The sequence below is a fragment of the Kwoniella dendrophila genome, chromosome 4 (assembly GCF_036810415.1).
Source record: "Kwoniella dendrophila CBS 6074 chromosome 4, complete sequence".
In the NCBI taxonomy this organism is placed as follows: Eukaryota; Fungi; Basidiomycota; class Tremellomycetes; order Tremellales; family Cryptococcaceae; genus Kwoniella; species Kwoniella dendrophila.
In genome coordinates, this window is record NC_089479.1 from 532,785 (window position 1) to 557,072 (window position 24,288).

General features: G+C 42.5%; 11 protein-coding genes across 11 annotated transcripts; 7 read left to right on the plus strand and 4 right to left on the minus strand.

Moving 5' to 3' along the window:
* Positions 1-13: 13 nt before the first annotated feature.
* Positions 14-2,197, plus strand: L201_003332 (uncharacterized protein; the record flags this gene model as incomplete). Its single annotated transcript, XM_066219087.1, has 5 exons — positions 14-507; positions 634-1,618; positions 1,736-1,903; positions 1,969-2,066; positions 2,122-2,197. The coding sequence occupies 5 exons, from the start codon at positions 14-16 to the stop codon at positions 2,195-2,197; spliced, it is 1,821 nt and encodes a 606-aa protein (XP_066075184.1).
* Positions 2,198-3,047: 850 nt separating this feature from the next.
* Positions 3,048-5,484, plus strand: L201_003333 (uncharacterized protein; the record flags this gene model as incomplete). The annotated part of the gene is made up of 6 exons (XM_066219088.1): positions 3,048-3,165; positions 3,224-3,878; positions 3,934-4,496; positions 4,559-4,615; positions 4,669-5,376; positions 5,438-5,484. 6 exons carry the CDS (start codon positions 3,048-3,050, stop codon positions 5,482-5,484), a joined length of 2,148 nt encoding a protein of 715 aa, XP_066075185.1.
* A 434-nt stretch (positions 5,485-5,918) lies between these two features.
* L201_003334 (uncharacterized protein) lies at positions 5,919-7,430 on the plus strand (the record flags this gene model as incomplete). Its single annotated transcript, XM_066219089.1, has 4 exons — positions 5,919-5,989; positions 6,254-6,462; positions 6,645-7,221; positions 7,265-7,430. The coding sequence occupies 4 exons, from the start codon at positions 5,919-5,921 to the stop codon at positions 7,428-7,430; spliced, it is 1,023 nt and encodes a 340-aa protein (XP_066075186.1).
* Positions 7,431-7,963: 533 nt separating this feature from the next.
* Positions 7,964-8,580, minus strand: L201_003335 (uncharacterized protein; the record flags this gene model as incomplete). Its single annotated transcript, XM_066219090.1, has 4 exons — positions 7,964-8,029; positions 8,188-8,250; positions 8,336-8,416; positions 8,476-8,580. 4 exons carry the CDS (start codon positions 8,578-8,580, stop codon positions 7,964-7,966), a joined length of 315 nt encoding a protein of 104 aa, XP_066075187.1.
* A 499-nt stretch (positions 8,581-9,079) lies between these two features.
* L201_003336 (ribosomal protein L22) lies at positions 9,080-10,203 on the minus strand (the record flags this gene model as incomplete). Its single annotated transcript, XM_066219091.1, has 6 exons — positions 9,080-9,215; positions 9,294-9,459; positions 9,532-9,660; positions 9,763-9,834; positions 9,926-9,971; positions 10,201-10,203. The coding sequence occupies 6 exons, from the start codon at positions 10,201-10,203 to the stop codon at positions 9,080-9,082; spliced, it is 552 nt and encodes a 183-aa protein (XP_066075188.1).
* Positions 10,204-10,830: 627 nt separating this feature from the next.
* L201_003337 (uncharacterized protein) lies at positions 10,831-12,047 on the plus strand (the record flags this gene model as incomplete). The annotated part of the gene is made up of 5 exons (XM_066219092.1): positions 10,831-10,891; positions 10,991-11,149; positions 11,213-11,603; positions 11,670-11,850; positions 11,916-12,047. 5 exons carry the CDS (start codon positions 10,831-10,833, stop codon positions 12,045-12,047), a joined length of 924 nt encoding a protein of 307 aa, XP_066075189.1.
* Positions 12,048-12,351: 304 nt separating this feature from the next.
* L201_003338 (uncharacterized protein) lies at positions 12,352-13,891 on the minus strand (the record flags this gene model as incomplete). The annotated part of the gene is made up of 2 exons (XM_066219093.1): positions 12,352-13,775; positions 13,849-13,891. 2 exons carry the CDS (start codon positions 13,889-13,891, stop codon positions 12,352-12,354), a joined length of 1,467 nt encoding a protein of 488 aa, XP_066075190.1.
* Positions 13,892-16,353: 2,462 nt separating this feature from the next.
* On the plus strand, positions 16,354-19,188 carry L201_003339 (uncharacterized protein; the record flags this gene model as incomplete). Its single annotated transcript, XM_066219094.1, has 7 exons — positions 16,354-16,431; positions 16,485-16,578; positions 16,640-17,054; positions 17,107-17,132; positions 17,186-17,371; positions 17,422-19,100; positions 19,177-19,188. 7 exons carry the CDS (start codon positions 16,354-16,356, stop codon positions 19,186-19,188), a joined length of 2,490 nt encoding a protein of 829 aa, XP_066075191.1.
* Positions 19,189-19,703: 515 nt separating this feature from the next.
* L201_003340 (uncharacterized protein) lies at positions 19,704-20,495 on the plus strand (the record flags this gene model as incomplete). The annotated part of the gene is made up of 1 exon (XM_066219095.1): positions 19,704-20,495. The coding sequence occupies one exon, from the start codon at positions 19,704-19,706 to the stop codon at positions 20,493-20,495; it is 792 nt and encodes a 263-aa protein (XP_066075192.1).
* A 203-nt stretch (positions 20,496-20,698) lies between these two features.
* L201_003341 (uncharacterized protein) lies at positions 20,699-21,391 on the minus strand (the record flags this gene model as incomplete). Its single annotated transcript, XM_066219096.1, has 2 exons — positions 20,699-20,808; positions 20,872-21,391. 2 exons carry the CDS (start codon positions 21,389-21,391, stop codon positions 20,699-20,701), a joined length of 630 nt encoding a protein of 209 aa, XP_066075193.1.
* Positions 21,392-22,243: 852 nt separating this feature from the next.
* On the plus strand, positions 22,244-24,059 carry L201_003342 (uncharacterized protein; the record flags this gene model as incomplete). Its single annotated transcript, XM_066219097.1, has 3 exons — positions 22,244-22,742; positions 22,799-23,011; positions 23,074-24,059. 3 exons carry the CDS (start codon positions 22,244-22,246, stop codon positions 24,057-24,059), a joined length of 1,698 nt encoding a protein of 565 aa, XP_066075194.1.
* Positions 24,060-24,288: the final 229 nt, after the last annotated feature.

A 24,288-nucleotide genomic window follows, 5' to 3' on the forward strand; every position in this document is an offset into this window, starting at 1 on the left:
GGTAGAATAAACAATGAACGACCCTTCAAATCCATTTCACGTTTCGACTTTATCTTCGACGTCAACTTCCACCATTCCAAATTCGGCAAAATCTCTCGAACCTAAGTCTGGTCAAAATCAATTACTTTCCAAAGTAGGTCAAGCATCTTCGTCAACACCACGAACAGAAGCAAACAACCGTAGGAGATTTGGTGGATTATTCGCTAGTTTCGGTTTAGGTAATGGAACTGGATCACCCTTGCGTCCTTCGGCAACAGATCAACTTGGTACACCTATCCACAAACACCAAACTCCTGTTAGACGGCTGGATGGATATGAGGAAGGAAACCAAGATGATGTGAATGTCAGTGCAGGCATATCGGGTGGTGTATTGAGCTTTGCGGAAAGAATGAAAGAATTGACACTTGGTAGTCCTGCTAAATCGAAGGGAAAAGCCAGGGAGGAATTCAGTAAAGATCAGGTGAACAATAGTTTAGATACTGGATTAATGAGTCTACCAGATGAACTGTAAGTTGGATCAGTCAAGAATGATCGTATACCTGACAGGGGATTATAGCGGTATCACCTGAATAATTCTGATTTAACCTTTTCTTCGAGAGGGTGATTCATTGACGGTTTGATTACTATATATAGACTACTTCACATCCTAATTCAACTTCCTCCAACGATATTTCAACTACACCTTGTATCCTTGATCTCAACGAGATTTTTTGATTTATCTAGAACGCCCATACTATGGCTTAAAGTGTTTTGTGAGGCGGGATTCGACCTGATTGATAATGCTCAGCGGAATGGTGAAGCTTTAGAACATCCTCCAAATGGTGAATGGAAGGGCAAGAAGTGGGTACCTCATCCTGCTGATCAAGCTGTAGTATCATGTCAAGCAGAAGAACCCTTATCGATCAATATGTATGAGGACGGGATGAGCGAAGAAAGTATACCTATACATTATCCGACTTTGATCAGATCAAGGTTTACATTTCAAAAATTGATAGAAGATCCAGACTACCTACCTATACCAAGAGTATTAACGGGACACAGAGAAGTTGTCTATTGTTTAGCCCCATTCAATAACTTTATATTTACAGGATCGAGAGATCGTTCTATACGCATATATGACTTGTTACAAGCAGATAAAGAGAAATCCGTGTGGGTGAAAGAAGATATACATGAAGGTAGTGTTCTTTGTATGGATATAGATTTAGATGATACTGGTAAAGGAATTTTGGTGACTGGATCATCCGACACAACTGTCGGTATATGGAAAGTGGATTTATCACTTCTTGCTGGCTCAGCTTCACCTATGGCTACAGAAGTGATCACGAAGATCGCTACTATACAATGCAAATCTACAGTCCTCTCAGTGATTGTATCGCCTAATTATATCGTTTCAGCAGGCAAAGACAACGTGATAAACGTATATTCAAGGGACACTTTCGAGATCTCAAGGAGTTTAATTGGACATTCTCAACCTGTCAACTCGCTATCAATGTCTTCAGATAAGTCTAAAATTCTCTCTGGGAGTGGTGACGGTACATGGAGAATATGGGATCTGGAAAGTGGTTCAGTCATAAGAGAAGGTGGTGAGGGCAGGGGTATAGCTTGCGTAGAATGGAGTGTGAGTTGATTTCTTGAATCAACTTTCAGAAAGCCCCTTCCCATCTTTGTGTAAAATCGTCTGTAACTGTTGACGATAACAGTCAGCTAATCTAGGGTGTGGTTGTAACCGTCACAGGGTGATCATGCAGTCACAGGAAGTGGAGATAACTTAGTCAAACTATATTCAGCTTCCAGTGGCGATTTACTAAACACCTTCGAAGGTCATCAAGAACTTGTCAGAAGCGTTACCGTGAATATGAGTGCTGGTGTGATACTGAGCGCAAGCTATGATAAGACCATAAGGGTGGGTTGTGTCAAGTATTTACCTGGTGGTGTCAGAGAGCTAATTTCGCTGATTTTGAATTTCAGATGTGGAACGTCAAAACTGGTGATCTGATCAAGATAGTCAATGAAGATAGATCGTCTCTCGTATTCAACCTAAAGCTGTTAGGTAATAAGGTAATAGCGTGAGTGTGATATCTGATTCGATGACAACTGGACTGAATTTGCTGTTACTGGCAGTGCAAGGCAAGATAACTCTATACATGTCCTGAGTTTTGGTGAAAATTTGCCTTATGGTGACTTGTTTGCTTGTTGAAGTAATGGGATAGAGAACCACAATAGCAATAATAGCGTACTTGCCGTGCAGCAATTACCTTATTACCTTACGGGATTAACGACTTCTACTACGGGACTACTTTCCCTGTCATGTCACATGGATTCAGCAGAAATAGACTTGCGTAAGGCGATCAGAATAGGCAGCTTTATACTTATTGAGGGGCTAGTGAGGATTTGATTCTATATTGCATGGCAAGCACAAAACCAGTATCGTAGTGTCATATCAGTTAACGAAAAGACCAGACTTCGTTGGAAAAAAAGCTACGACTATGACGTCTAGTCGATGTCTGAGTGCTATAATAGTCTCAGCTTGGGTATTACCAAACCCTAGACCCTTTTTTTCCTTTGAATATCCGTAATTACCATTTTCTTTTCAGGTCTCGTCACTCTTCCAAGAAATCGTCAGAATTCCTACAAACGATGATACAGTTCCAGAATTTTCATATACATATATATATGATGCTTGTAAAGAGAGCGAATAGATGCGGGCTTAAGTTCGTTCACAATATAGTCAGACTCTGAATCAACTAATTATTATACCAAAGTCAACCAAAGGTGTAAGATGTTTTAGAAGTTTTAGTTGTCATTGTCGCTTTCGGACAATTTTGTTCCGGTAATCCCTTGCCCTCCATAGACATCTTTTTCTTCCATTCCTCAAATCATCAATTCTCAGATTTAAATACAAATTCCTGCAATCGTGTCTCAGACGCCCCCGTTCCTCATTCGTCTAATTTCAAAAATATTCTTCTTCAACATTGAATCACAGTAATATCATATTAGCAAAAGTTAAAACTTTTTAGCATTTCAACAATAATGGTCAACAACTTAGAATGAATTCGAATAATCCTGATAGACCACCGAGCTTCCCATCTATCCAGTCTAGAAGAATATCAGAAGAGGACATGAGCAAAGGACCAGGTGTACAATACCCGATGGGAGGGTTGCATCGTAAGTATCTACCATCTTATAGTGATTGATATTCATCTAACCATGGCCCATGAAATAGACCCCCTGCAATCTCATGAAGAAGAGTTAGATGCCGATTTGCAGAATCAGCTGCAAAATCTCCATATCGATTCACCTCAACCCCCTTATCACCGTTATCAACCTCCTCCAGAAGAACAACCTTACCAGCCATACACTCAAAATTTCTATCCACCTCAACAAACCTTTCAACATCCCGCATATTCATATTCGCCATATGCTCAACAATTCCCAAATCCCTCTATCCATCCAGTAGCTGGTCAATATGGTATATGGACTAGCCCACCTATGAGTCCTGCAGTATCTTCAAATGCTTTCCAACCCCCACCTTTACAGCACGGCTCAGGAAGAGAGTTTGGCAGTTTCCATGGCACTCCAAGAGGTTCATATAGTAACGGCCCTAATTCTGCTTGGACTAGTCCATCCATTCCATCATCGTTCGGGTTCTACACCCCTTATCAGCAGCAGCAGGCCACGATGGAAGCCAGGCCGAACGAGTGGACTCAGTCCCCTTCCAATCATCAGTCTCAAGCTTCTCGTCGAAATAACCGACAGTCATGGAGTGGGCCATCTCGAGGAGCGAAAGAAGCTGCAACTCTATCACAAGAAAAGGAGAAGGAAAAAGAAAGAAAGGCTTATCATCCATTAGCTCCAGCTCGTCGGTCAGACTGGGTTATGTGGGTCGGCAATGTGTGAGTGTCAAAATCAATGAGTTGCTTAGCTGACAATCAGACCTTCTAACACTTCCCACGAGGAATTATGGAGATATTTCAATAATACCGTTCCCTTAATCAATCCAGATACCGACAATGAACCTTGGCGTGGTCCCTCTTCAATCTTCTTAATATCTAGATCTTCATGTGCTTTCGTCAATCTCTCATCACAAACCGATCTCGATAGGGCCGTCGCATTCTTCAACGGAAAATCCCTACGACCTTGGGATCCTAGATGTCCTCGGATGTTGTGTAGAATTAGACGGAAGGATGATGATTTAAGATCCGGTGTAGGTGCTCAGCGTGGTACAGGAATGCATAGAGCCTGGGTCAAAGAGCAAGCACCCAAATTACCTCGACAAATAAGTGATGCGTCCGTAAGTTCTGCAACATCAGGAGCAAACTCAGTACCTCCAAGTCCAGCTATCTTAGAACATCCTCCTGAAGGGGAAGGTCGACGTCGAGAATCGGTAATAAAAGAAGGAGTTGTACATGGTAAACATCAATCTAGCGGAAGTTTCGCAAGTACCAATTCAAGTTTCCTCACGAAGAATTTCCCAAGGCGTGTGTTCATATTGAAGAGTTTGACGACTGTGAGTCTACTATGAGACGGTACTGAGCTCACAAATTTTAGGCTGAACTAGAAGAATCTGTCCAAACCGGTACATGGAAAACACAACGTCACAATGAACCTATATTAGGTGAGTTACTACCCGTCGTACAAATAGATATGCTAACGTCTTTCTCTGTCCAGATCAAGCCTTTCGAACCTCTCAAGAAGTTTTCCTCATATTCGGTGCCAATCGGTCTGGAGAATTCTTCGGGTTCGCCAAGATGATTGAGCCTATTGGCAAAGAAAAGGCAAAAAGAACGCAATCCGCTGCTGTACCTTTACCTCGTAGACCAACAGGAACAGATTCCGAAACACGTCCGCCGTTCTTCCTCACCCCTTCACAAAGTCATATTGCCGCAAGCTCTCCAGGCGAGATAACTCCTGGCGAAGAAGGAAATGTGGAACACGCTCTGGGAGCACGTCGGACTGATCCATCCGATATCCGTAATCGTGCAGCTCACAATAACAAATCAATCCAGTCTGCCCCGGAATACAGAGCTCAAACCCTTGATCCTAAAGCTCTACAACACGACTACTTCCCTCCAGTCCCTGCTACCAATGAAGAAGAAGCTGATCATCAAGAGCAGCTTGGAGGATCAGAGCGACAACCCACCAAAGATGATCAAGGTGTTCTTAGAAAAGATACAGTGCTTACTCCGGATGAGAAAGCAGAACGGGAAGAAGAAGAAGGACATGATGAGTTCATGGAAGAAAGTCGAGGGCATATCTTCCGCATCGAATGGGTCAAAGTTGCACCCATTGCTTTCAACAAAACTCGGCATCTACGAAACCCTTGGAACTCTGACCGTGAAGTCAAAGTCTCAAGAGATGGTACAGAGGTTGAGCCCAGTAAGTGCAATATCGTCAACAGCGTTGAAAATGTCCAGTAGCTAATGGTTTCATCTCCCAGCAATCGGTTCGGCGCTCATGGAGGAATGGGACAAGCTGGTCGCTTAAATCAATTTCGCAATTTCTTCTGGTATATATCCTTGCATTATCATAGATACCCGTTCTCGCAACACGTACACGTATTCAGTTGTTTGTTTATTAGCATTTAGCATATATTTTTGGTCTTTATGGTAGTTATTGCCTTATCACCTTGTTGCAACAAATACACGAATGCATTTTTTATTAAAAACGGAAATGGGATGCCTGCATTACGGGATTGATGATTTCAGTCATAAGACTTTTGATGCATGTGGTACGTACTACTAGTATTACTGTATGTGTCAATGGAGATGACCGGTTATAATCATGGCCGCTCCGGTCCTCTGATTCATGAGCTACTACATTCGGTTTCATTCATTTCAGCATCTCTATCCTCTTTCATCCGTATAAATCGCTTACTTAACTGTAATAACATAATACTATAACAACGACAATCAGCAAATATGCCGTCCAGCATGGGAGTGTCTACATTGGTTGCGGGGATGTTCATTACAGGATGTGCAAATAGTTTATTGTGAGTTCGCATCTCAGCGAATAGCGTTGATAAATAGATCAAAGTACCAAGATATGGAATGTGTGGAGAATTGTGGATCGAATGCCCCCGGACCTCGTCTAGACTTTGAACAACCAGTGAGTCTCCTTCCGTACAGAATCGAGCTAATAATCAGGTATGGCAAACGTTGAAGTAGGTTCAGCTCAGCGGCGAGTTCAGCTAATCTTTCAGCATGTTTGCGGGAGAATTCCTTTGTTTCATCCCTCTATTACTGTCTTATCGCAGTCGTGCCGATAAGGTGATCGCACCACCTGAAGCCTCGATGTTCACTCGGATTCTGGCTCGGTTGCCACTAGGTCACGTATCAACCCCTCAATCATATTCAGCTATCAATGAAGAGGAAGTCGAAACTGAACCGTTAATAGCAGTTAGAGATGACGTGTTATTGACTGGGTGGAGAGTCTGCTGGATGTGGTTTCCTGCTTTCTTTGATAGTGAGTGTATCGTGAGGTTGAATTTAGCTGATGATTAGTCTGCGGAACAACCTTGATGAATGTTGGTCTGATCCTTACCCCTGTATCTATCTATCAAATGTCCCGAGGTGCTTTGGTACTTTGGGTTGGAGTACTTTCAGTGATTTTTCTTAGACGACATTTATGGCTTTATCAATGGTCAGCACTAGTAATTGTTACTCTAGGTGTTTGCTTAGTTGGTCTTTCCGGAAGTTTGGTCAAGAAACAGCTTACAGACCCTATCCATTTGATTATAACTATGGCTCAAAGACCCGATGATGATCCCGCTCGTGTCGCTTTAGGTGTAATGCTTATCCTTTTCGCTCAAATCTTTACCGCAAGTCAATACGTTGTTGAAGAAAAGATCATGTCACACTACAAAGTGGAACCTTTAGCTGCTGTCACTCTGGAAGGTTTCTTTGGGTTAACTACAACCCTCATAGCTATGCCTATCCTCCATATATTCTTCAGAAATAGATCACCATATTTCGATATGCCTCGCGGATGGCATCAAATCATCTCAACACCTACAGTCTATCTTTCATGTTTCGCTATCATGTTCAGTATTGGCGCTTTCAACTTCTTTGGTCTAAGTGTCACCCATAGCGTTAGTGCAACTACTAGAAGTACCGTAGATACTTGTAGAACGTTGGGTATATGGGTGGTCAGTTTAGGTTTAGGCTGGGAGAAATTGGTTTGGCCATTCTCAGTCCTTCAAATTGCCGGTTTCGCCATGCTAGTGTAAGTTGTAGACAAGGTGGGATATTAAGCTGACTAGGAATAGATATGGTACATTTGTGTTCAATGGTCTCGTCAAACCAATCATTTTCCCACCTCCTGCCAGTATCCACCTTCCTCATGAACCAGAACTTGGGGAAACAGGCGATGTTCCCGCAGCAGGTGCGCAAACTCGAGCTGGATATGACGTTGTTCCAACAAATGACAACTAGTCAAGCTTATACCATGGACAGGTCGGGATTGCATGGAGGCGTAAGAAATTGTCTTTATCAGAATTAACCGTAAGGTCAACAATATGTATGCTTTGTACGATTGATGCATTGAATCTAAATCGAATCGATCTATTGGGATTACAATAATCTACAGGGCTTGTCACTGACGGCATAGTATCGGCCCGTTGACCTCAATCTCTACCTCGCAAGAACCTTTAACCATTGTTCAGCTCCAAATAAGGGATTACCTCTAAGGGGTGTATGACAAGCTATCTGGGGATACCTAAAGAAACTGTTCAGAGCATATAAAGAAGAAGTCGACGTATAGTAGATCACAGGTAAGGCTCGACAGGTATTCAGGGGTTTGACGACGGTCAGAGTAAATTATAGTGACGGTTGTCAGTCCATGGGTTCATACCGAATATCGTTGAGGATGTTGAGGTATTTCTACGACAGGAACATTGTGTCTTCGGACGTTATAGCGAGACCAGTAAGGTGGTGGGAACTGAGATATAGTAGAAGTGGGACTGAATTCATTTTGATGAGACATTCTTGATGGCAATAACTTCGGCATCATACTGTCTTTTAGCAGCAAGGCTCTGATGATCATACGATTGGGTGAATTGTTTGTTGTCGTAATATTGGAAATATCATAAGGTGAAGTACAGGTAAGGTTTATTTCGATGATTGAGAAAGTAACTGCTCTCTGTCAGCATTTACAGCATTGATAATTTCACTTGTAGTAATTACTGCGCACCTGTTGATAAGTTCCACTACTTGTACTAAACAATCTATCTGCTTCTGTCACTTCTATCTTTTTCTTATTAACATTTGTTGGGGGAGGTTTAAGGTAATTATCGAAACCCTAATATTGTTAGTTTTGTTCCATAGTCATTATCACTTACTTTTATGATGTTACCTCCTGATGCTGCTGTCTCATCTAGGTAACTACCTTCAAACGCATATATAGAGTGTTCGAGATTAGCCTAGAGGACGAAAACATATTAGCGATATAAAGGAAGACATTATACCAAATGAAACGCACTAGAGTCGCGTCAATTTGTCTTTTCTTCTTCTGAGCTGCTTCTAATTCCGCTAAAGCTGCAGCTTGAGCTTGTTTGGCATCGGCAGGAGGACCTTGTTGACTCATACTGTTTGTGTAGTATTAAACGATAGAAATTCGGTTTTGGGAGCATGATGAGGAAAGAAAAGAAAAGAAGGTAAATCAATAACAACTACGAAGTTAACTCAGCGCGATAAAGGTGAATATGGTTACGTAATTGAAACTCAGTTCTCAAACATGCAACTAGTGCTGATCAAATTCAGGCAAAACAATCGCAATCAGGTATGCTATCGAAACGTCACAAGCATTTGATAATCGACTATCTACAACAAAGCTGATGTGATATTGCCTGATGAGGCGTACAGCTGAGGCAGCGGACAAAGAGCAAGAGTTGATTCTGCTTAAACTCGAAAAGGCATCACAACACGAATTGCGGTGGTAACGAAGCAGATGTCACAGCCTGACTCAAGTAAAACTGATTGCTCTTGATCTAGATGAATCTAACAGTATGCAGCAAAGTATGGATCCATCATACATAGCACACCTTGTGCGCCCTAACTACCAAAAGAACTAAATACTATCTGATTTATGCTTCAATGGCGGCAACGGTTTTTCCTTTCTTTGAACTTGAGGTAACGTCGAGGTCTTTAGCTCTTGGTACTTCTGAAGATGGGGTAGAAAGGATGATTTCGATGTGACATGGGTGACCTTGGTATGGGTTGCTATAAGAGAAAAAGGACAAAGTCAGACATTAGTATCGATTCCATTCATTTCCAAACATCCAGTATCGAAAAACGCACATTCTACCGTGGGCTCGGTAAGTTCTTCGTCGGGTCTTAGGAGCTTGTTGAACGACAATGTTTTTGATGATCAATTCTTCAACTTCGAGATCCTTAGCATCGGCGTTGGATTCGGCGTTTTTAAGGAGACGGAGGATGAATTGAACAGACTTTTCTGGCCATCGACCTATTAAATCCCAAATGTATCAGTAATCCAATTTTTCATCTCGCTCCAACGATAAATCCTGTTTCCACACACCTTTGGTAGTCTTGAATTGTTTAGCTTGGGAAGCTCTACCAATACCACCAGCGAATCTTCTGAAAGGAATGATTTGTTTGTGGTCTTGGACATCAGCGAGGTAGGTGTAAGCTTTCTTAAGGGGTAAACCTGAGTTATGAGAATAGCAGAGTCAGTTGACACATTCAGTCTATATATATATACCATATACTGAAAGTTTGAAAGTTTGATAGTTTCACGCAAAACACTCACCAGTAAGAGCGGCAGCAACTTCCCTCATGTTCTTGAAGTGAGTTCTGACATACTCTCCTCGGGCCTTGGCGACTATAATAACAGATAATCCAACATTAGCCTTTTTCAACCTCCTTCAGAATCTATTTTTCGTATAGCTAATCCAATAAATGTATCTACGCACACTTCTCAGGGTTGCCGGCGACAATGTGGGCAGAGGCGTATCGAACCTGTTTATATGAATTTTGGTATTGGTGGTGATTTTGTTGATGATCGTTGAAGAGGGATGGGTGAGCAGAAAAAAGTAAAACATTTCATCAGCACCGTATCTCCTTTATGTATTTTCTCTGATCTCCAATGAATCCTCTTCGTCGTATTCTTCCTTCTTCTTCATCTTGATAGTCCTTGTTTCTATTCTAATCTATTCCAGTCCAGTGATGATAGCGAGCGGATACTGACCATTGTAATTGATGTATGGGCTTTAGCCTTTTTTTTGATGGACGAAGAGTAACAAATAACTAAAGTTGATTTTGCGGATGTCGAATTGAGCAAACGTCCAGCAAACAGAGCAAAGGGTAGAGAGTTGGTAGTCTGACTGAAACTTAGCAGTCAAGCGTGTATACCGAGAGCGTATAGGAGTGAGTGTATGGAGTAACAGTAACAAAGTTGCTACAACCTGAACAACCTATAGTATATAGTCACGCAAATTTACTAGAATAAGATGCCACCAAAATAAAATAGGGGATTTCCCTATACTGTATAGGGCGGAGTTTCTCGGTGTTTTGACTGATCTGTGTGGCGGAGTTTTAATTCCGTCTTTTAATCAGCCTGATTATTTCAGGTTTATTCCACGCGACTTGTCAATGATGAGCCTGACCTCGTGCATATCCGGACAAAGTCGAATATGTTAAAGTATCGAAAACTTAATCATGTCTAACCATTTTCAACATTTGTTAGGTGATATAACTATACTTAATTTACCTCAATACGATCAACTCTACTACATTAGCATTAGCAAGAGATTCAACTAACAGCAGCTGAATATCCCCTCAGCAATAATTACAATCTCACTCATCTAGGATTGAAAGAATGAGAGGGTCAAGTGGATCAGCTTTAAAGGTCTTACGAGCAAATGTTGTCGCTCGACCTAGTATGTCTTCCAATTATACATCATCATATACATATTCTTACTACTGAAGTCTCGAAGATTCAGCAATAAAGAGGATGTCACTGACGCGATCAAATGTAGTCACCCGAAACATAGCCTCTACAAGCATTATACAGAATCAAGCGGAAGGTTCATTCAAACCTGGAAAAGGTGAAGCTTACCCAGGAGAATCACCTGAACAAGCATGGAAAAGAAACCTCAATGAAGCTCGAGAGTGGCGTCGGAGACGAAATGTTCAACGTATGCCCAAATGATTTACATATAGTAATTGTGTGTAAGACATGCTGAAACTATTTCTTATAGGCCAAAACCTTCCCCTTTTCATTCCTGAATCAGCCAATCCACCACCACAAGCTCGTCCTACACCTACACCTACCCAAGCAACCCTATCGACACTCTTAGCAGCTGGTGCAGCTCTCGGTCACTCTCACAGTCTCACATCTACCGCCTATACACCTTACATTTATGGAAAGCGAGCAGGACTATCAATTATAGATCTCGACCAGACTTTACCGATACTCAGACGTACAGCTGCTTTAGTTAGAGATGTTGTTAAAGCAGATGGAATAGTGTTGATCGTTGGCACTAGGGAAGGGCACAAGAAAATGATATATCGTGCAAAGGAGAGGCTGGAAGATAACGGTTATGCTGTTAATGACTGGATGCCAGGTGTTTTGACAAATTCGGAAACTTTGTAAGTTTATCGTCTTTAATCTTAGCATTAGTCGTTCATATCGCCCGTACTGATGTTGCATTCCAGCTTCGGTATTGAACCTATGCTCAATAAATCGTACAAGCCTGATCTCGTCATTTTCCTTAACCCTTCAGAAAACACCGCTGCCATTCGTGAATGTACAGCTCGACATATACCTACAGTTGGAATCGTTGATACAGATACAGATCCAAGAATAGTCACATATCCTATACCTGCAAACATGGAGGTGAGTTGGTGGTTCTGACTCTTGTATTCAGTTTTGATTTGCTAATCGACGCCTTGATATTGCAGAGTATGAGAACGGCGGAACTCATAATTGGTACTTTGAGTATAGCTGGTCAAGAAGGAAGAAGATTACGTCTAAAGGAAGCTGAAAGGAGGGCTTCCGACCCAAGGAATAGAGGCAGACGAGATAGACGATAAATCGCATTCTGCATTCAACGACACATCATGCATTGATTGTAACGGCTCATTCCCTTCAGTAGCCTATTTGATTCGGCGCACCCAATCTAACGGTACAATCGAAGCTTCAAGCTGATGACGTCTATGCATGAGGGCTCTTCATTATTAGTGGTAGGGGTTTACGAATTGATTATAAAAATATGTATTTAATTATAAAAGCTATTGATCGTAAGCAGAAAATTATTGGTACTCGTTTCTATTATTCTAAGTATCTGAATAAACACGTCTCACAAACCGGTTGTAATTGAATCATTTCACATCCTGTCTAATTTATGTCTTGGGTCAAACCTATGAGGGTTGTATCTTTATGTCCTGCAACCAATTTTCGAAGGACAGTTGCAAATGCTGTTTCGAGCTGTTTGACTTCCTCCTTCACGACAACTGAACCTTCTCTCCAGTAGCTGATCATTCTGACTCCAGCTTGATGACCAACTAATCCAACATTGAATGGTGCTGTGAATGGTGAAGCTTCTTGTCCCCAAACCATATCTTCAGCTCCGTTGGGAAGATTGGTAAATCCTAGATTTGATAGACTCAAACTGTTGCTATATGGAGTTGGCGAATTTGCTTCGTTCAAGAAGTAATCTTCCCATTTAGTGGGACGATGTATATCTTCGTGAGGTGGATCGATATCTCCATCAGGTACATATGATAACATACCCATGGTCATGCGACTTTCCTCAAGAATTTTAGCGTCTTGAAGATCGTCTGCCATTTTCTTTGCCATAGTCCAAACATCTTCCGACCCAGTCAAGTTGAAATCAACACCGTAAGAACTAGTATAATTTCGTAAACAATGAGAATGTCCTAAGGAAGGATTTCTCTCTGATCGGGGTGAAGATGCATGTACAGGAAGTTGAGCTTTGTCTTGACCGAAGACTGACCAAATACCAGCGATAAAAGCAGCCTTGAATATAGGATGTAAAGTCTTGATATTATGTTGTTTAGCGACCGTCTTCAGTGAACCGATAAGATCAGGGGGGAGGAATAAGATCGATTCGGCAGAAGGACAAAGGGTAGGATTGGCTCTGAGATTTGTTGAAGGCCAGGGTGCTGGAGATTTGAAGTAATATTGAATAAAGTTGGGAAATTTTGGTAGAATCAACTTTTGAAATACAATCGGTAGCATATAGCTTAAGCTGGGTTTGCAATTGATAGTCGCGTCCATACTAGTAGTCGAGGGCAGTTTCTCGTAAGGTAGTGAGGAGATGTCTTCAGCGAAAAGAGCGTTGCATATTGCGATAAGACCTCTGCCATCTACAAGGGCATGATCAAGTCCCAGGGAAATATATACCGGTGAATTTTCAGGTTGAGTTGGATGAGTTAACATTCTAACTTTCCATTGTTGTTTACGATAAAAATCCGGATTGTCAGGTAGCATCCATAATTCTGTGCTATATACATGCTCTATTTCTTCTTCTTTACTAGATTTTGGTGTATAATTAGCCGAGAACAATATATCGGAAGCTGACCAAGGATCTTGACGCTTTGAGAAGTATGGTTTTGAGGTTCTAGCACCTTTTATATCTGAACAAAGTAAAGGGAAGTGTTCTTGAAGTTCTTTGATTCTGTTTTCCAAGAATGACCTGGTAGGAGAAGCGGATTGATTTGGGTATTTGAAGACAGCTATAACGATGTTGCCAAACCCTGCATTTCTTCTCATTACACTATACCTTTCATGTAGCGATACTACCAACATGAAGGCGAGCATTAATCAGCATATTGTGCATTGGAAAGAGGAATGGGTATTTAGCACACTCACAGAATTGTCTATTATCACTCTCATTCTCGGTAATCAGAGCCATTCTGGATTTTGTAATTTTATTGCAGCTAGCCAACTATCAAAAGAGAGTACGAATCGATGAAATAAATAAAACTTAGAGTTATAGTTCAACTTATAGACAACATATATATATAGTAGCAGGATTCGTACACTGCAACGAAAGATAGCCTTCGGCCCCCTTTGACCGCTTAATAGCCCTGTAAAGCAGCTATAAAGAGTAAAATACAGGTATGTATCAAGATATCCTGTATCGTTTTTTATCTGTGTTTACGCTTAATCATTGGCAAGATACAACTTAGCTTCGTGCCTGGTCTCCTTTCTCGCCCGGGATGTCCAATCGTCGGGGCCGAGACTCTATGTTCGGTTTCCATTAAGATTAAGATTATTGCAAGTCTCTTCTTGTCGCGACATCAGCCGATACCACCGTGGTCCGAGCTATACCGTGTCTCTTCTTGGGTCAACTTCTAGCGTAACAGCTGAAAGAGAGCATTTGCACAACAATCACTCTGGATTTTGTTGCCAAACGACATTGCTGTGCGAACAGGGACCGGTATCTGCATTTAGCTTGAAAGGTGGAGTCTTGCTGCTGAAGTTTACAGCTTGTCCAGGGCCTGTCTCACACAATGAACGGAAATTCCTGCTATTGGGTGAGATGCACTTTCTTGCTCTGCCCTCTCCTTCCTGCGAATTGACTTGCACTCATGCCGATCGCAAGTCGGGTCAGCGATTCAATCGTTTGACCCATCCTTGGGGCGTTAATAGCTCTGGTATCTGATCATAGGTCTTCATGAGTCGCAGTCAAGACAAGAGAGAGTGATTTCTACAGAATGCATTCATACCAAGGAAGATAGCTAAAGATGAATCGCACCACAGGCAAAACTTCTGGAGGCTAGTATATCTATGCGTGATCAAGATGTACAAATAATTTGGCCGCTTAAGAGTTTGTTCCAAAGGGAAAAACGGATCAGATGTCTTTTACACTTGACCGGGTTGAAACTATCTGTCTTTCACAATTACTTTATAAACAGTTAATAACACCCTTAATTACCCGTTCTACCTGAGACCTGGAAGTCTCTTTCATGAACAGCTACCGTTTCTCCTCTGCGCAAAGTCATGTCGCTTGTCTGCTGGGTCGTCAGACCTGCTTTTGAGCTTCATCTTCATTACAGAATGCTTCACCTCAGGCGATTCAGTCGGAGTGTGACGAGTAAAGATACCCTAAGCTGTATTGAGTGACAAAAGCTTTACACCGGATTACCCAAGCTTGATGTAGCAGCAGCAGGCGGAATAGCTTCGACGTTCTGTTGCGAGTGACGATTGCTACGAAATGGGCTTCGGATTTATGTTACATTCTAGGAGTGATCAATCCAATCGAATATTTTGAACAGGATTGGTGAGTGTCATCACCAATTCATAAATGTTGATGAGTGACAATGAAACTAAAGGAGTACGAGCTTGAAAGGAGACAGCATAAGTTGTCTAAGCCAGAGCAGTCATGTTCAACGTTTCAGATCGTCACACTTGCCCATTTACTTGATCAGATTGCTGAGTGACGTGGATCAGCTATCCGCTGCTTATGTGAGTTTTGACTTTGGCTCTGGACTTAACGTACAGATATAGGGCTCGCCATCAATCGTCATCCCTCAGCGTGTTGTGTTAAATTAATATATGCAAGCAATACTCTGACTGAAGATATCAAGCTTCCACTCCGCAGTTTCTGAGTTGGGCATACAATCGATCTTAATAATCAATCGTTAGTTATAGGGCGTCTTTCAAGGTCAGAGTGCCAAAGGAAATGAAATTGCTCCATCTAGATTGCAACGCGATATAACGGAAACGCCAGAAATCTGATGTATGGTCCGCGAAGATAAGAGCGTTCTTTGTACTTGTTGTATCAGTACTAGTGCATAGATACAGGCTCTCTATCAGAGAGCCACCCTTTCTTGCTCGATTGCATTCAAATGTCAATGTGAGAGTGCATCTATTCTTCCTTTGTAACATCGGTAAGTGGAATATATATGATATCGGCTAATTGCGCCAGCACCAGCTGTAACATCTGATATAACTAGCTAGTATAGCTTATTACCTGAAACCCTTAATCTTGGTTCACTTAGTTCTGTTTTACATGCACCAAGCAGCATCATTATTAATGTCCTTACCTATCTATCCATTTTCCCCTGAAACTGCATTGTTATTGACATACCAATATTTTCCACTTCGTAGCTTGTTTTGTCAACATTCGTCGATTGCTATAATCGAACGCACCATATACAGCCAAGTTACCTAAAACTGCCCAGTCAAATACACTGTAGTACCACGCGTATTGACGTCCACTCGTCTAACCATCCGGACCAGATAACTCCACCAATACCAAATCTGTCTTAGTGATCAATCTGTTGGATTTTCTAATCCTTTGCAACTCGAATCTCTGGTCAACCTCTACATAGATAGTTACAGTGGATCGTTGATTTGAATAATTCGACCATGGCGACGCCTCGGCGTGGAGGAGGCCAAAATAGTTATGCCTATACTGCTAATTCTGCTAACAATAAAGCTGCTCAGGTAAGCGTCACAACGACTTAGTTATCGACTCTTGCTGACAGGTCTATCGTCAGTTAACAAATGCATACCAAGAACTCGCAAAGGAACTGAACTCAGATAAACTGAAGGTAGTGGGAGGTTATACTCTAGGGCGTGTCATCGGTGAAGGTGAGATCTGGGTTTCCAACTCATCAAGATGAGATGTCAGACTGATCTACTGCTGATGTAGGTACATACGGCTCTGTTCATCTTGCTACTCATCGTTTAACCGGCACAAGATGTGCTATAAAGAAGATACCTAAGTCGTTCACCCCACACCTGACAAGGGAAATCCATCACCATCGAAGACTTCATCATCCTTCCATTGTTCACCTACATGAGATAATCGCTACAGAATCTCATATTTGGCTAGTTACCGAATTATGCAGTGGGGGGGAACTTTTCGATTATCTAGTTGAAAGAGGAAGGTTGTTGGAAGGAGAAGCAAGAAAGCTGTTTGGTGAATTAGCTATCGCCGTTGGGTATATGCATCGGGAAGGAGTTGTTCATCGAGATCTTAAATTGGAGAACGTTTTGTTAGATGGTGAATTGCGTATAAAGCTGGGTGATTTAGGATTTGTCAGAGAATGGCAGAGAGGAAGATTGTAAGTTTTCTTGGTGGAGTCGTAGTACAGCACAATGCTGATTATCATGAAGAATGGATACCTTCTGTGGAACAACTGGTATGTGTTCCATTTCCGCGTGAATAAGAGGTATACGCTGACAATTTCCACAGGTTATGCGAGTCCTGAAATGCTAGCTGGGAGAAAATATTTAGGAGTAGAAACGGATATATGGTCTATGGGAATTATACTGTACACCTTATTATGTGGAGGTTTACCGTTCGACGATGATGATGAACGGGTTATGAAAGAACTAATTATGAAAGGAGAATATGAAGAACCAGATTGGCTTAGCGAGGGTGAGTGCCTTTCCCATCATGTATGAGACCATTGACTGATTCGTTTACAGAGGCTCGATCTCTTATACGAGGCATGTTGCAACATGAATCATCTCAACGGCTAACTCTCGAAGGCATTTTCACCCATCCTTGGTTCAAGATGACAATCGTCGATCGAATCCAAGGTCAAGCCGGAGATTCACATTCTATTCCTCCTTCACCCCTTCCCAATAGTCCTGGATCCGGAGACGAATTCTTCGCCGAACCTTTTACTAAGAATGCTACCAGCGGCTCATCTCGTCTCACTCCTCATCTGGCTCAACCTTCTCCGCTATCAATGCATACGCCTACGGTACCACGCGCTGAATCGGAACCGTCCGAAGCATCGGTAGCCGACAGTGAAGGAAATCAAGCGGAAAGTACAGATACCACACCACCAACCACAGCTGAAGAGGATGACGGCGACGGTGAAACACCTCCTGTACATCGGGTAAACAGTAGCGAATTCAGTGCGACCGAGAAAGCCTTAGAACTGCTGCATCCGAACAGTAGTCAAACAACGATTAAGAGACCAGGCTCAGTTTCTCCTAGATCCGGATCTTATCATAAAAATAAAGTTGCTAGGAGAACAACCTTGGAAGGTCAGATAGAAGAGGATGAGAATAACGAAGGCGAAGACGTTGCAGCAAGTCTGCCTGTACTGGACGATCACTCATTACATCTCCCTGTTGCTCAGCATTCACGAACACCATCCAGGACCAAGCGTCGCTCAGTCTCCTCTACCATGTCGATGGAACGTCGACATTCCCATCACAGCATGTCTGGTCAATGGCAAAGATACCATCCTGAAGATTATATCACCAAATTGAATGAAGATCGACCAGTACCTTTCTCTACGCCCTCAGAGAAGTACTTACTGAATCAATTGAATGATATGGGAATGGACATTGGTCAACTGAAGCACTCTGTGGAGAGTGATGCGTGCGATTCAAGTGCAGCAATGTGGTGGATATTACGAACGAAACAGGCGGAACGAGGTGAAACGGACGACGTCATAGTCGCACGAGAAACAACAGCTGCAAAGAAGAGAGAAAAAGCGGCAGCCTACGCGCGAGAAGAAAGGCGCAAAGCTAGAGAGGCTGCTAAAGAACAATCAGGTACTATCGAGTCTCACGAATTCGGATCACCCGCTGTCACATTCAAAAACGAAACATCTTCTATCCCAGTGACTCCTTCTTTTACCATTATGGATCTCGGTGCACCTATTGCCACGCCCAGTCAGCCAGTTTTTGCCTCGCCCGAACACCTGCCTGTGTCATCTAATCCTTCAGCGATAGAAGCATTGAATGCAGTCAAACTACCACAATTCGAACTTCAACCTCCTCCTGGTACTCTCGCACCTCAAAATCATATACCTACCACCCCTCCTCGTGAAGCCCTCTCCCGTGAATTGCTATCTTCGCCCGAAGCATCTCCAGCTAGGAACGATGAAGAGCGGACCAAAAAGCGTTCACCATCGATGTCAATGCTTCAGAGAGCGACTTCCGCCTGGGTTGGTAGCAAGAAGACCGAAGAGAAGGAGCGCTCAGATACCGATTCGCCTGTACTGCACAAGGATGACAGACGAAGCACATCGCCCTCCAAGCTACATAAACCTCCTCCTAAGCCGAAGAGTCTTCCTCGACCAGATAGCGAACACGAACACGCCTCTTCTTCTCTACACGTAACCTCAGCACCTACTCCACCTCTTGTTGGCACGCCACTTGGTACACCTCAATGGGAAAAACAAGGATCTATCGGTAAATCGAGCTCTCACTTGAGCGCAGCTGTTGATTTGAACGAAGAGATGCCCACTTCCTCGTCGACTGGCTCGATTACTGCAGACCAGCTTGTCTCTGGATCTGTCAAGCAGAACAAAGGCAACAAGCGAGATAGCTTATGGACCACATTCCGACACCTCTTTAACGAAGATAAACGAAGGAGAAAAAGAGATATTCCTGGATCACCATTATCCTCGGAAACCAAAATTGCTCCAGCTGTCGTATTGAGCCGGGGTCCTAATGCACGTACCCCTCATATCAACCGAACACCGTTGGCTATTCCGGGTTCAAGACGTACCTCACTCGATGGCCGACCTACCATGCATTCTCGTCGGTCTAGCAGCGTCAACTCGAGACGATCTTCCTTTGATGGCCAAAACTTACATGACAATATCGAACTTGGTCTTTACAGACGAGCTAGTCAGAAAAGCCATGGCAGTCAAACCCCGACTTCCGATCGAGAATATGTAGACTTCCCCTCCAGACCTGGTTCGGCTACCTCTCTACAGCGTGGTAATAGTCGACGTTCCTCCATGTCCATGCGCTCCCCTTCATTGGTATCCGACAATGCTTCCGGTCGTTTCAAAAATGTTACGCCAGCCTCACCACTCCATAATTATCGCCGACGAGCTCCTGGTGGGAATGATTCATCAAGGATACGACATTACCGAGTCATTGCCGATAATCAATCCTTACGCCCATCTTCCGTTGCATCCAGTATCAAATCGAACGCGTCAAGCCGAGCTTCTTCTGTTGAACGTAAAAGAGAAGGGGAAGGAGATTTGGATGATAACGATTCGTCCTCTATGAATTCTCATCGCCGGCGAAAGGGTGATAGTAGGCAGAACTCTTTGGCTCAACAGATACATCGTACTAGATCTCCATTGAACTCTCAAGGTCAAACGAAGAAAGGGCCTATACGAGATGTCTTCCAGAAGAAACAAGATGATGATTGGATATCAGAAGAGGAAGATGAATTCGCCTGTGGACTTGGTCAAATTGGTAGTAGTATTGGCAGTTCAAGCACAATGTGGATGAATGGCACTCGTGCATCGGCTTTCCCGAGCGCTAATGCGTCTATGAAAGTGTCCACTCCTTCCACCAAACGCCGGGAAAGAGGTAGAAGAACTAGCTTAGAAGAGAAGCAGGATAAGGAGAACGAAAAAAGCAAAGGAAAAGAGCCTAAAGGTTTGGGCATAGGGATGGATAGTATGGGTAGTAGTAGTGGAAGCGGAGGTGGAGGTGGGAGCAGAGTGAGAAGAGGTATACCTCCAGGACGATCAGCTGCACCAGTTATCGAAGAAGAGGAAGAAGATGAGGAGTGAATTCTTTCATCAAATCTGGCGAGCATCTTGTATTTTAGACCATATCTGAGTAATATTAGGGGATAATCTTAGGTTTTAGCATCTAGTATCAGTCGGTACACGGAATATTTACGAAACCTTATAATGCATTAATGATACACATGATACGATATGGTTACAAGTGAATGATTTCCGTTTCCGATCTGATATTACAACAATCTATGTCATGCTCTAGAGGAGGGTCCTGAAGGTTTCTTGCGTTTTTGATGTTTAGAAATTTTGGTGCTATCGGGCTTTCCGATTTTCATAATGGAGTGAAGAGGTGGCATTACCTCTGAATGGCGAAAAGGATTAGCCTTGTATATATACACTGATGGGTAGTAGAGGATGTACTTACTTTTTTCGTATACGAAATAATTGATTATCTCCTTTGAGCCCTTCTCTATCGCTTTTTCCACCATTCTGGTCCCAACTTCGATCCTATCACCTAATTTAACTTTTTTACCTTTTTTAATATCTTCTTTTGAAGGTGAAGGCGTGGATGGGATGATCGGGTTTTGATTTAAGCCCGATGAGGCTGGAAGGTTCCTTTCCACTAACAGCCTTACCATCTTTAAATCTTTCATAGAGATTGCGATATCCAATGCGAAGCAATCTCTTATATTTGGATCGGCGTCGTTTTGCAGCAAATAGGTAACCAATTCATAATTTGATGTCAATATTGCCCTAAATAGTGGATAACCTTTATGAGAATTTGGTGCAGGGGTATAATTCTCAAATAGGTATTTGATTAATGGATGGATTGGTTCGAAAGGATTAGGCGGATCTCGGAATAGTCGTCTTGGTAACTCTGCACATCTGAGTGCAGGTGCTGTTGGTTGACGAGAGGGTGGTTCAGGCGAAGGTGAGTTTGACATGGACTTTCTGCGCTGACTGCCTTTACTAACAAGCTCGGTGGATTTCCTTCGCTTGGTCTTCGACTCCTCTTTTGGTAAGAGTTTGACATACCCCCTTCTCTTGTCCCATATCTTCTTAATTTCCTCTGCTACTTCGACTGTACATGTTGGGTGTCTCAAGGATCTTGTGAGTATTTCGTTTGGTCCGTAGACAGCATATAGCCTCAATAGATACAATGCAGAATAGTATGCCGAAGGGTGATCAAAGATGGAATGAAGGTAACGATTCGTGCAGGGAAGGAAGGGGTTCAGCGCAAGTAGGTGAATATGTTGAAGCAGCTATATATACAGAGTCAGGTCATCTTGTCTTGTAAACTCAACGCATAGGTTGACCAAACAACTTACCTCAGTCGGTAAATCTGTCAAAGTCAGAGTCATGATAATTTGGATTTATGACGGGGGCCCAAGGACAATCTATTCCGAGGATCCAGCTGACTAAACTCGACGCACTTTTTATGAAGCATGCACGGGTAGATACCAGCAGGCATACGCCCTCTGCAACAATGTTGACCAGACTTGAAGATGCTATCAAGAAACAAATAGTGTAGCTGTGATATTTGGTATTTATAGCCCATCTTTATAGCATGCATTTATTATATATGGGCGGCAAAGTGTTCAAGTCACGTGATTATGGAATTGTCTAACAATTCAATAACGTAACGCGAGCGGTTTAATGCAGAATACACAATAATGATCGCTCCGATATTTTACGATGTCATTTCTTCACAAAAAAGTTCATCCATCTCTTGAATTCAGCGATCTCCATCAGTTTTCATAGACTGGACAAAGGTTAGACGTATCAATAGCGGCAATATGAGAACTTCTATAAGGCGAGGAAACTTACCTCGACAACTCAATAGTTCTGCTATACGCTCACCATTGGTACGATGCTCAGCTCGTCTCCCAGCTCGATGCGTTGTACCAACTATATCTTCCCAAATACAAACACGTACATTCTTTGGATTGTTCGATAAAAAAGCTACACCTCAAGTATCAGAACCCGTGCCACCGTTATTATCTCAAGATGATCTATTCCACCCATTATCGCAATCACCTTTCCCAGCATTAAAAGAAAAAGCAGATCGAATAAAGTCAGTCTCACTCTGTCCAACCTCTTTCGAAAAACATCATGAACGTGTAAGACCAGCATTCGACTGTCCAGATTGTGGATGGCCAACGCATAAAAATCAAGAAAGATGGGAAGAAGGTAAAGAAGAACATAAAGAATATTGTGGTAGGTTAAGAGAGGTCAATGAAGATGAACATGATATCCGAAGTGGTAGACCAATGACAGAATTCGAGAATATGCCTGGTAAGTTAAATGATGTACAGCGATTTGATTTTGACTTGTCTAACTTGTATAAATAGAGGAACAGCCATATGAGTCAGCTATCAGTTTCGCTTCTTGGGATACTATGTTTTACACTCGAAATTTCCTTTCAATCGATTCTGATCGATCAGTACGACATGTTTCCAAAATCCTCACATACCCTATGACTATCGCTGGTGTTTTACACCAGAATGGTCCATTCACCTCCGGAAATGGTAGAATCACTAGAGAAGGTAGACGAAGTATGGCAGGTAAGTTGAGATTTTCACCGTTGCCGTGTTCGCATGGAATTTTACTAACGCCGCTTGACTAGCTATCCACTCTGTCCTACATCTACCGCCTGGTGCAACTGAAGGAACTGTTCCAGAGAAACCTTCACCTCCAGTCCGTCTATTCTTACTTGGAGCTCGAGCAGAATCTACTTTACCACCTCATTTATGGGCTCAACTCTGTTGGCTATTCCCCCGAACCAATTTCAACATCTACTTTGTCGGGCCTGAAGTTGGCTTACCATTAGTTGGTGCTGAACAACGTCAAAAGAAGGATTACGCTTTCTCAGAAGAAGCAGGATGGGGTGCACCAAGTTATACACTCAATTACAATCAACGTTTATCACTTACTTCTATCAGAGCTCCTTACGAACAAATTCATGATCAATTTGGTCCATTCGATCCATACACAGATGTATTCTTCGCGTTCTCACCTGGATTCGGTTTCCCACATCAACCGTTATTAGAAAAGATTACTAAAGGTGGCAAAGGACAAATGACATTTGATCGAGCTGAAGAGATCAATAAATCTGAAGCTGGAGCTACGGCAGAAGAAGCAGCCAATTCATATTCACCTAATGAAATCGAGGAAACTGATCCAAACGCAACTTCAAAAGATGTACCATATGCACCACCAGAAACTTTAGTTCAAGCACAAACAACATGGAGAAAACCATTACAACAAATTTTAAGTACCAAATGTCCATTCTTCTTCACTGCTTTCTCACCTCTAGATTTACAACGTGATGTTTCAGCTTTATTCGGTACCAATCCACCTTCAGCTTCTTCACCTGGTTCACCAGTCAGAGAATTCCCAGATTATGTAGCCTTACCTACAGGTCCAATCGAACCTATCGAAGGTGTCACAGATGAATTTGAATTGGTTTTGACTCCAGGTGTAAATCCTTTCGGTAGTTTGAAGTGGGAAATTGCGGAATGGGATGTCAGAGTCGGTGTCAAAACTAATTGGGGTACTTGGGGTATCAGAGGTAAGAAATATGACGTTGTCAACGGAAGGGATAGGGTATAACCGCTTTGTGGTCCTTTACAATTTGTACGATTCTCACGATCATGCATGCAGACCACTCACGGTGGATGCCAAATTATCGTTAACATTTTGCATAGCATAGCGCAGTCATGATGACTCATATTATAAAATTGTATATGTGTAGAAATCCGTGTATAGCGAGATTCGTGTGTGGTGTTGCTACAAAAAAGACATGAAAGACCGCATCCTTGCTGATATAAGTGTGACCCGT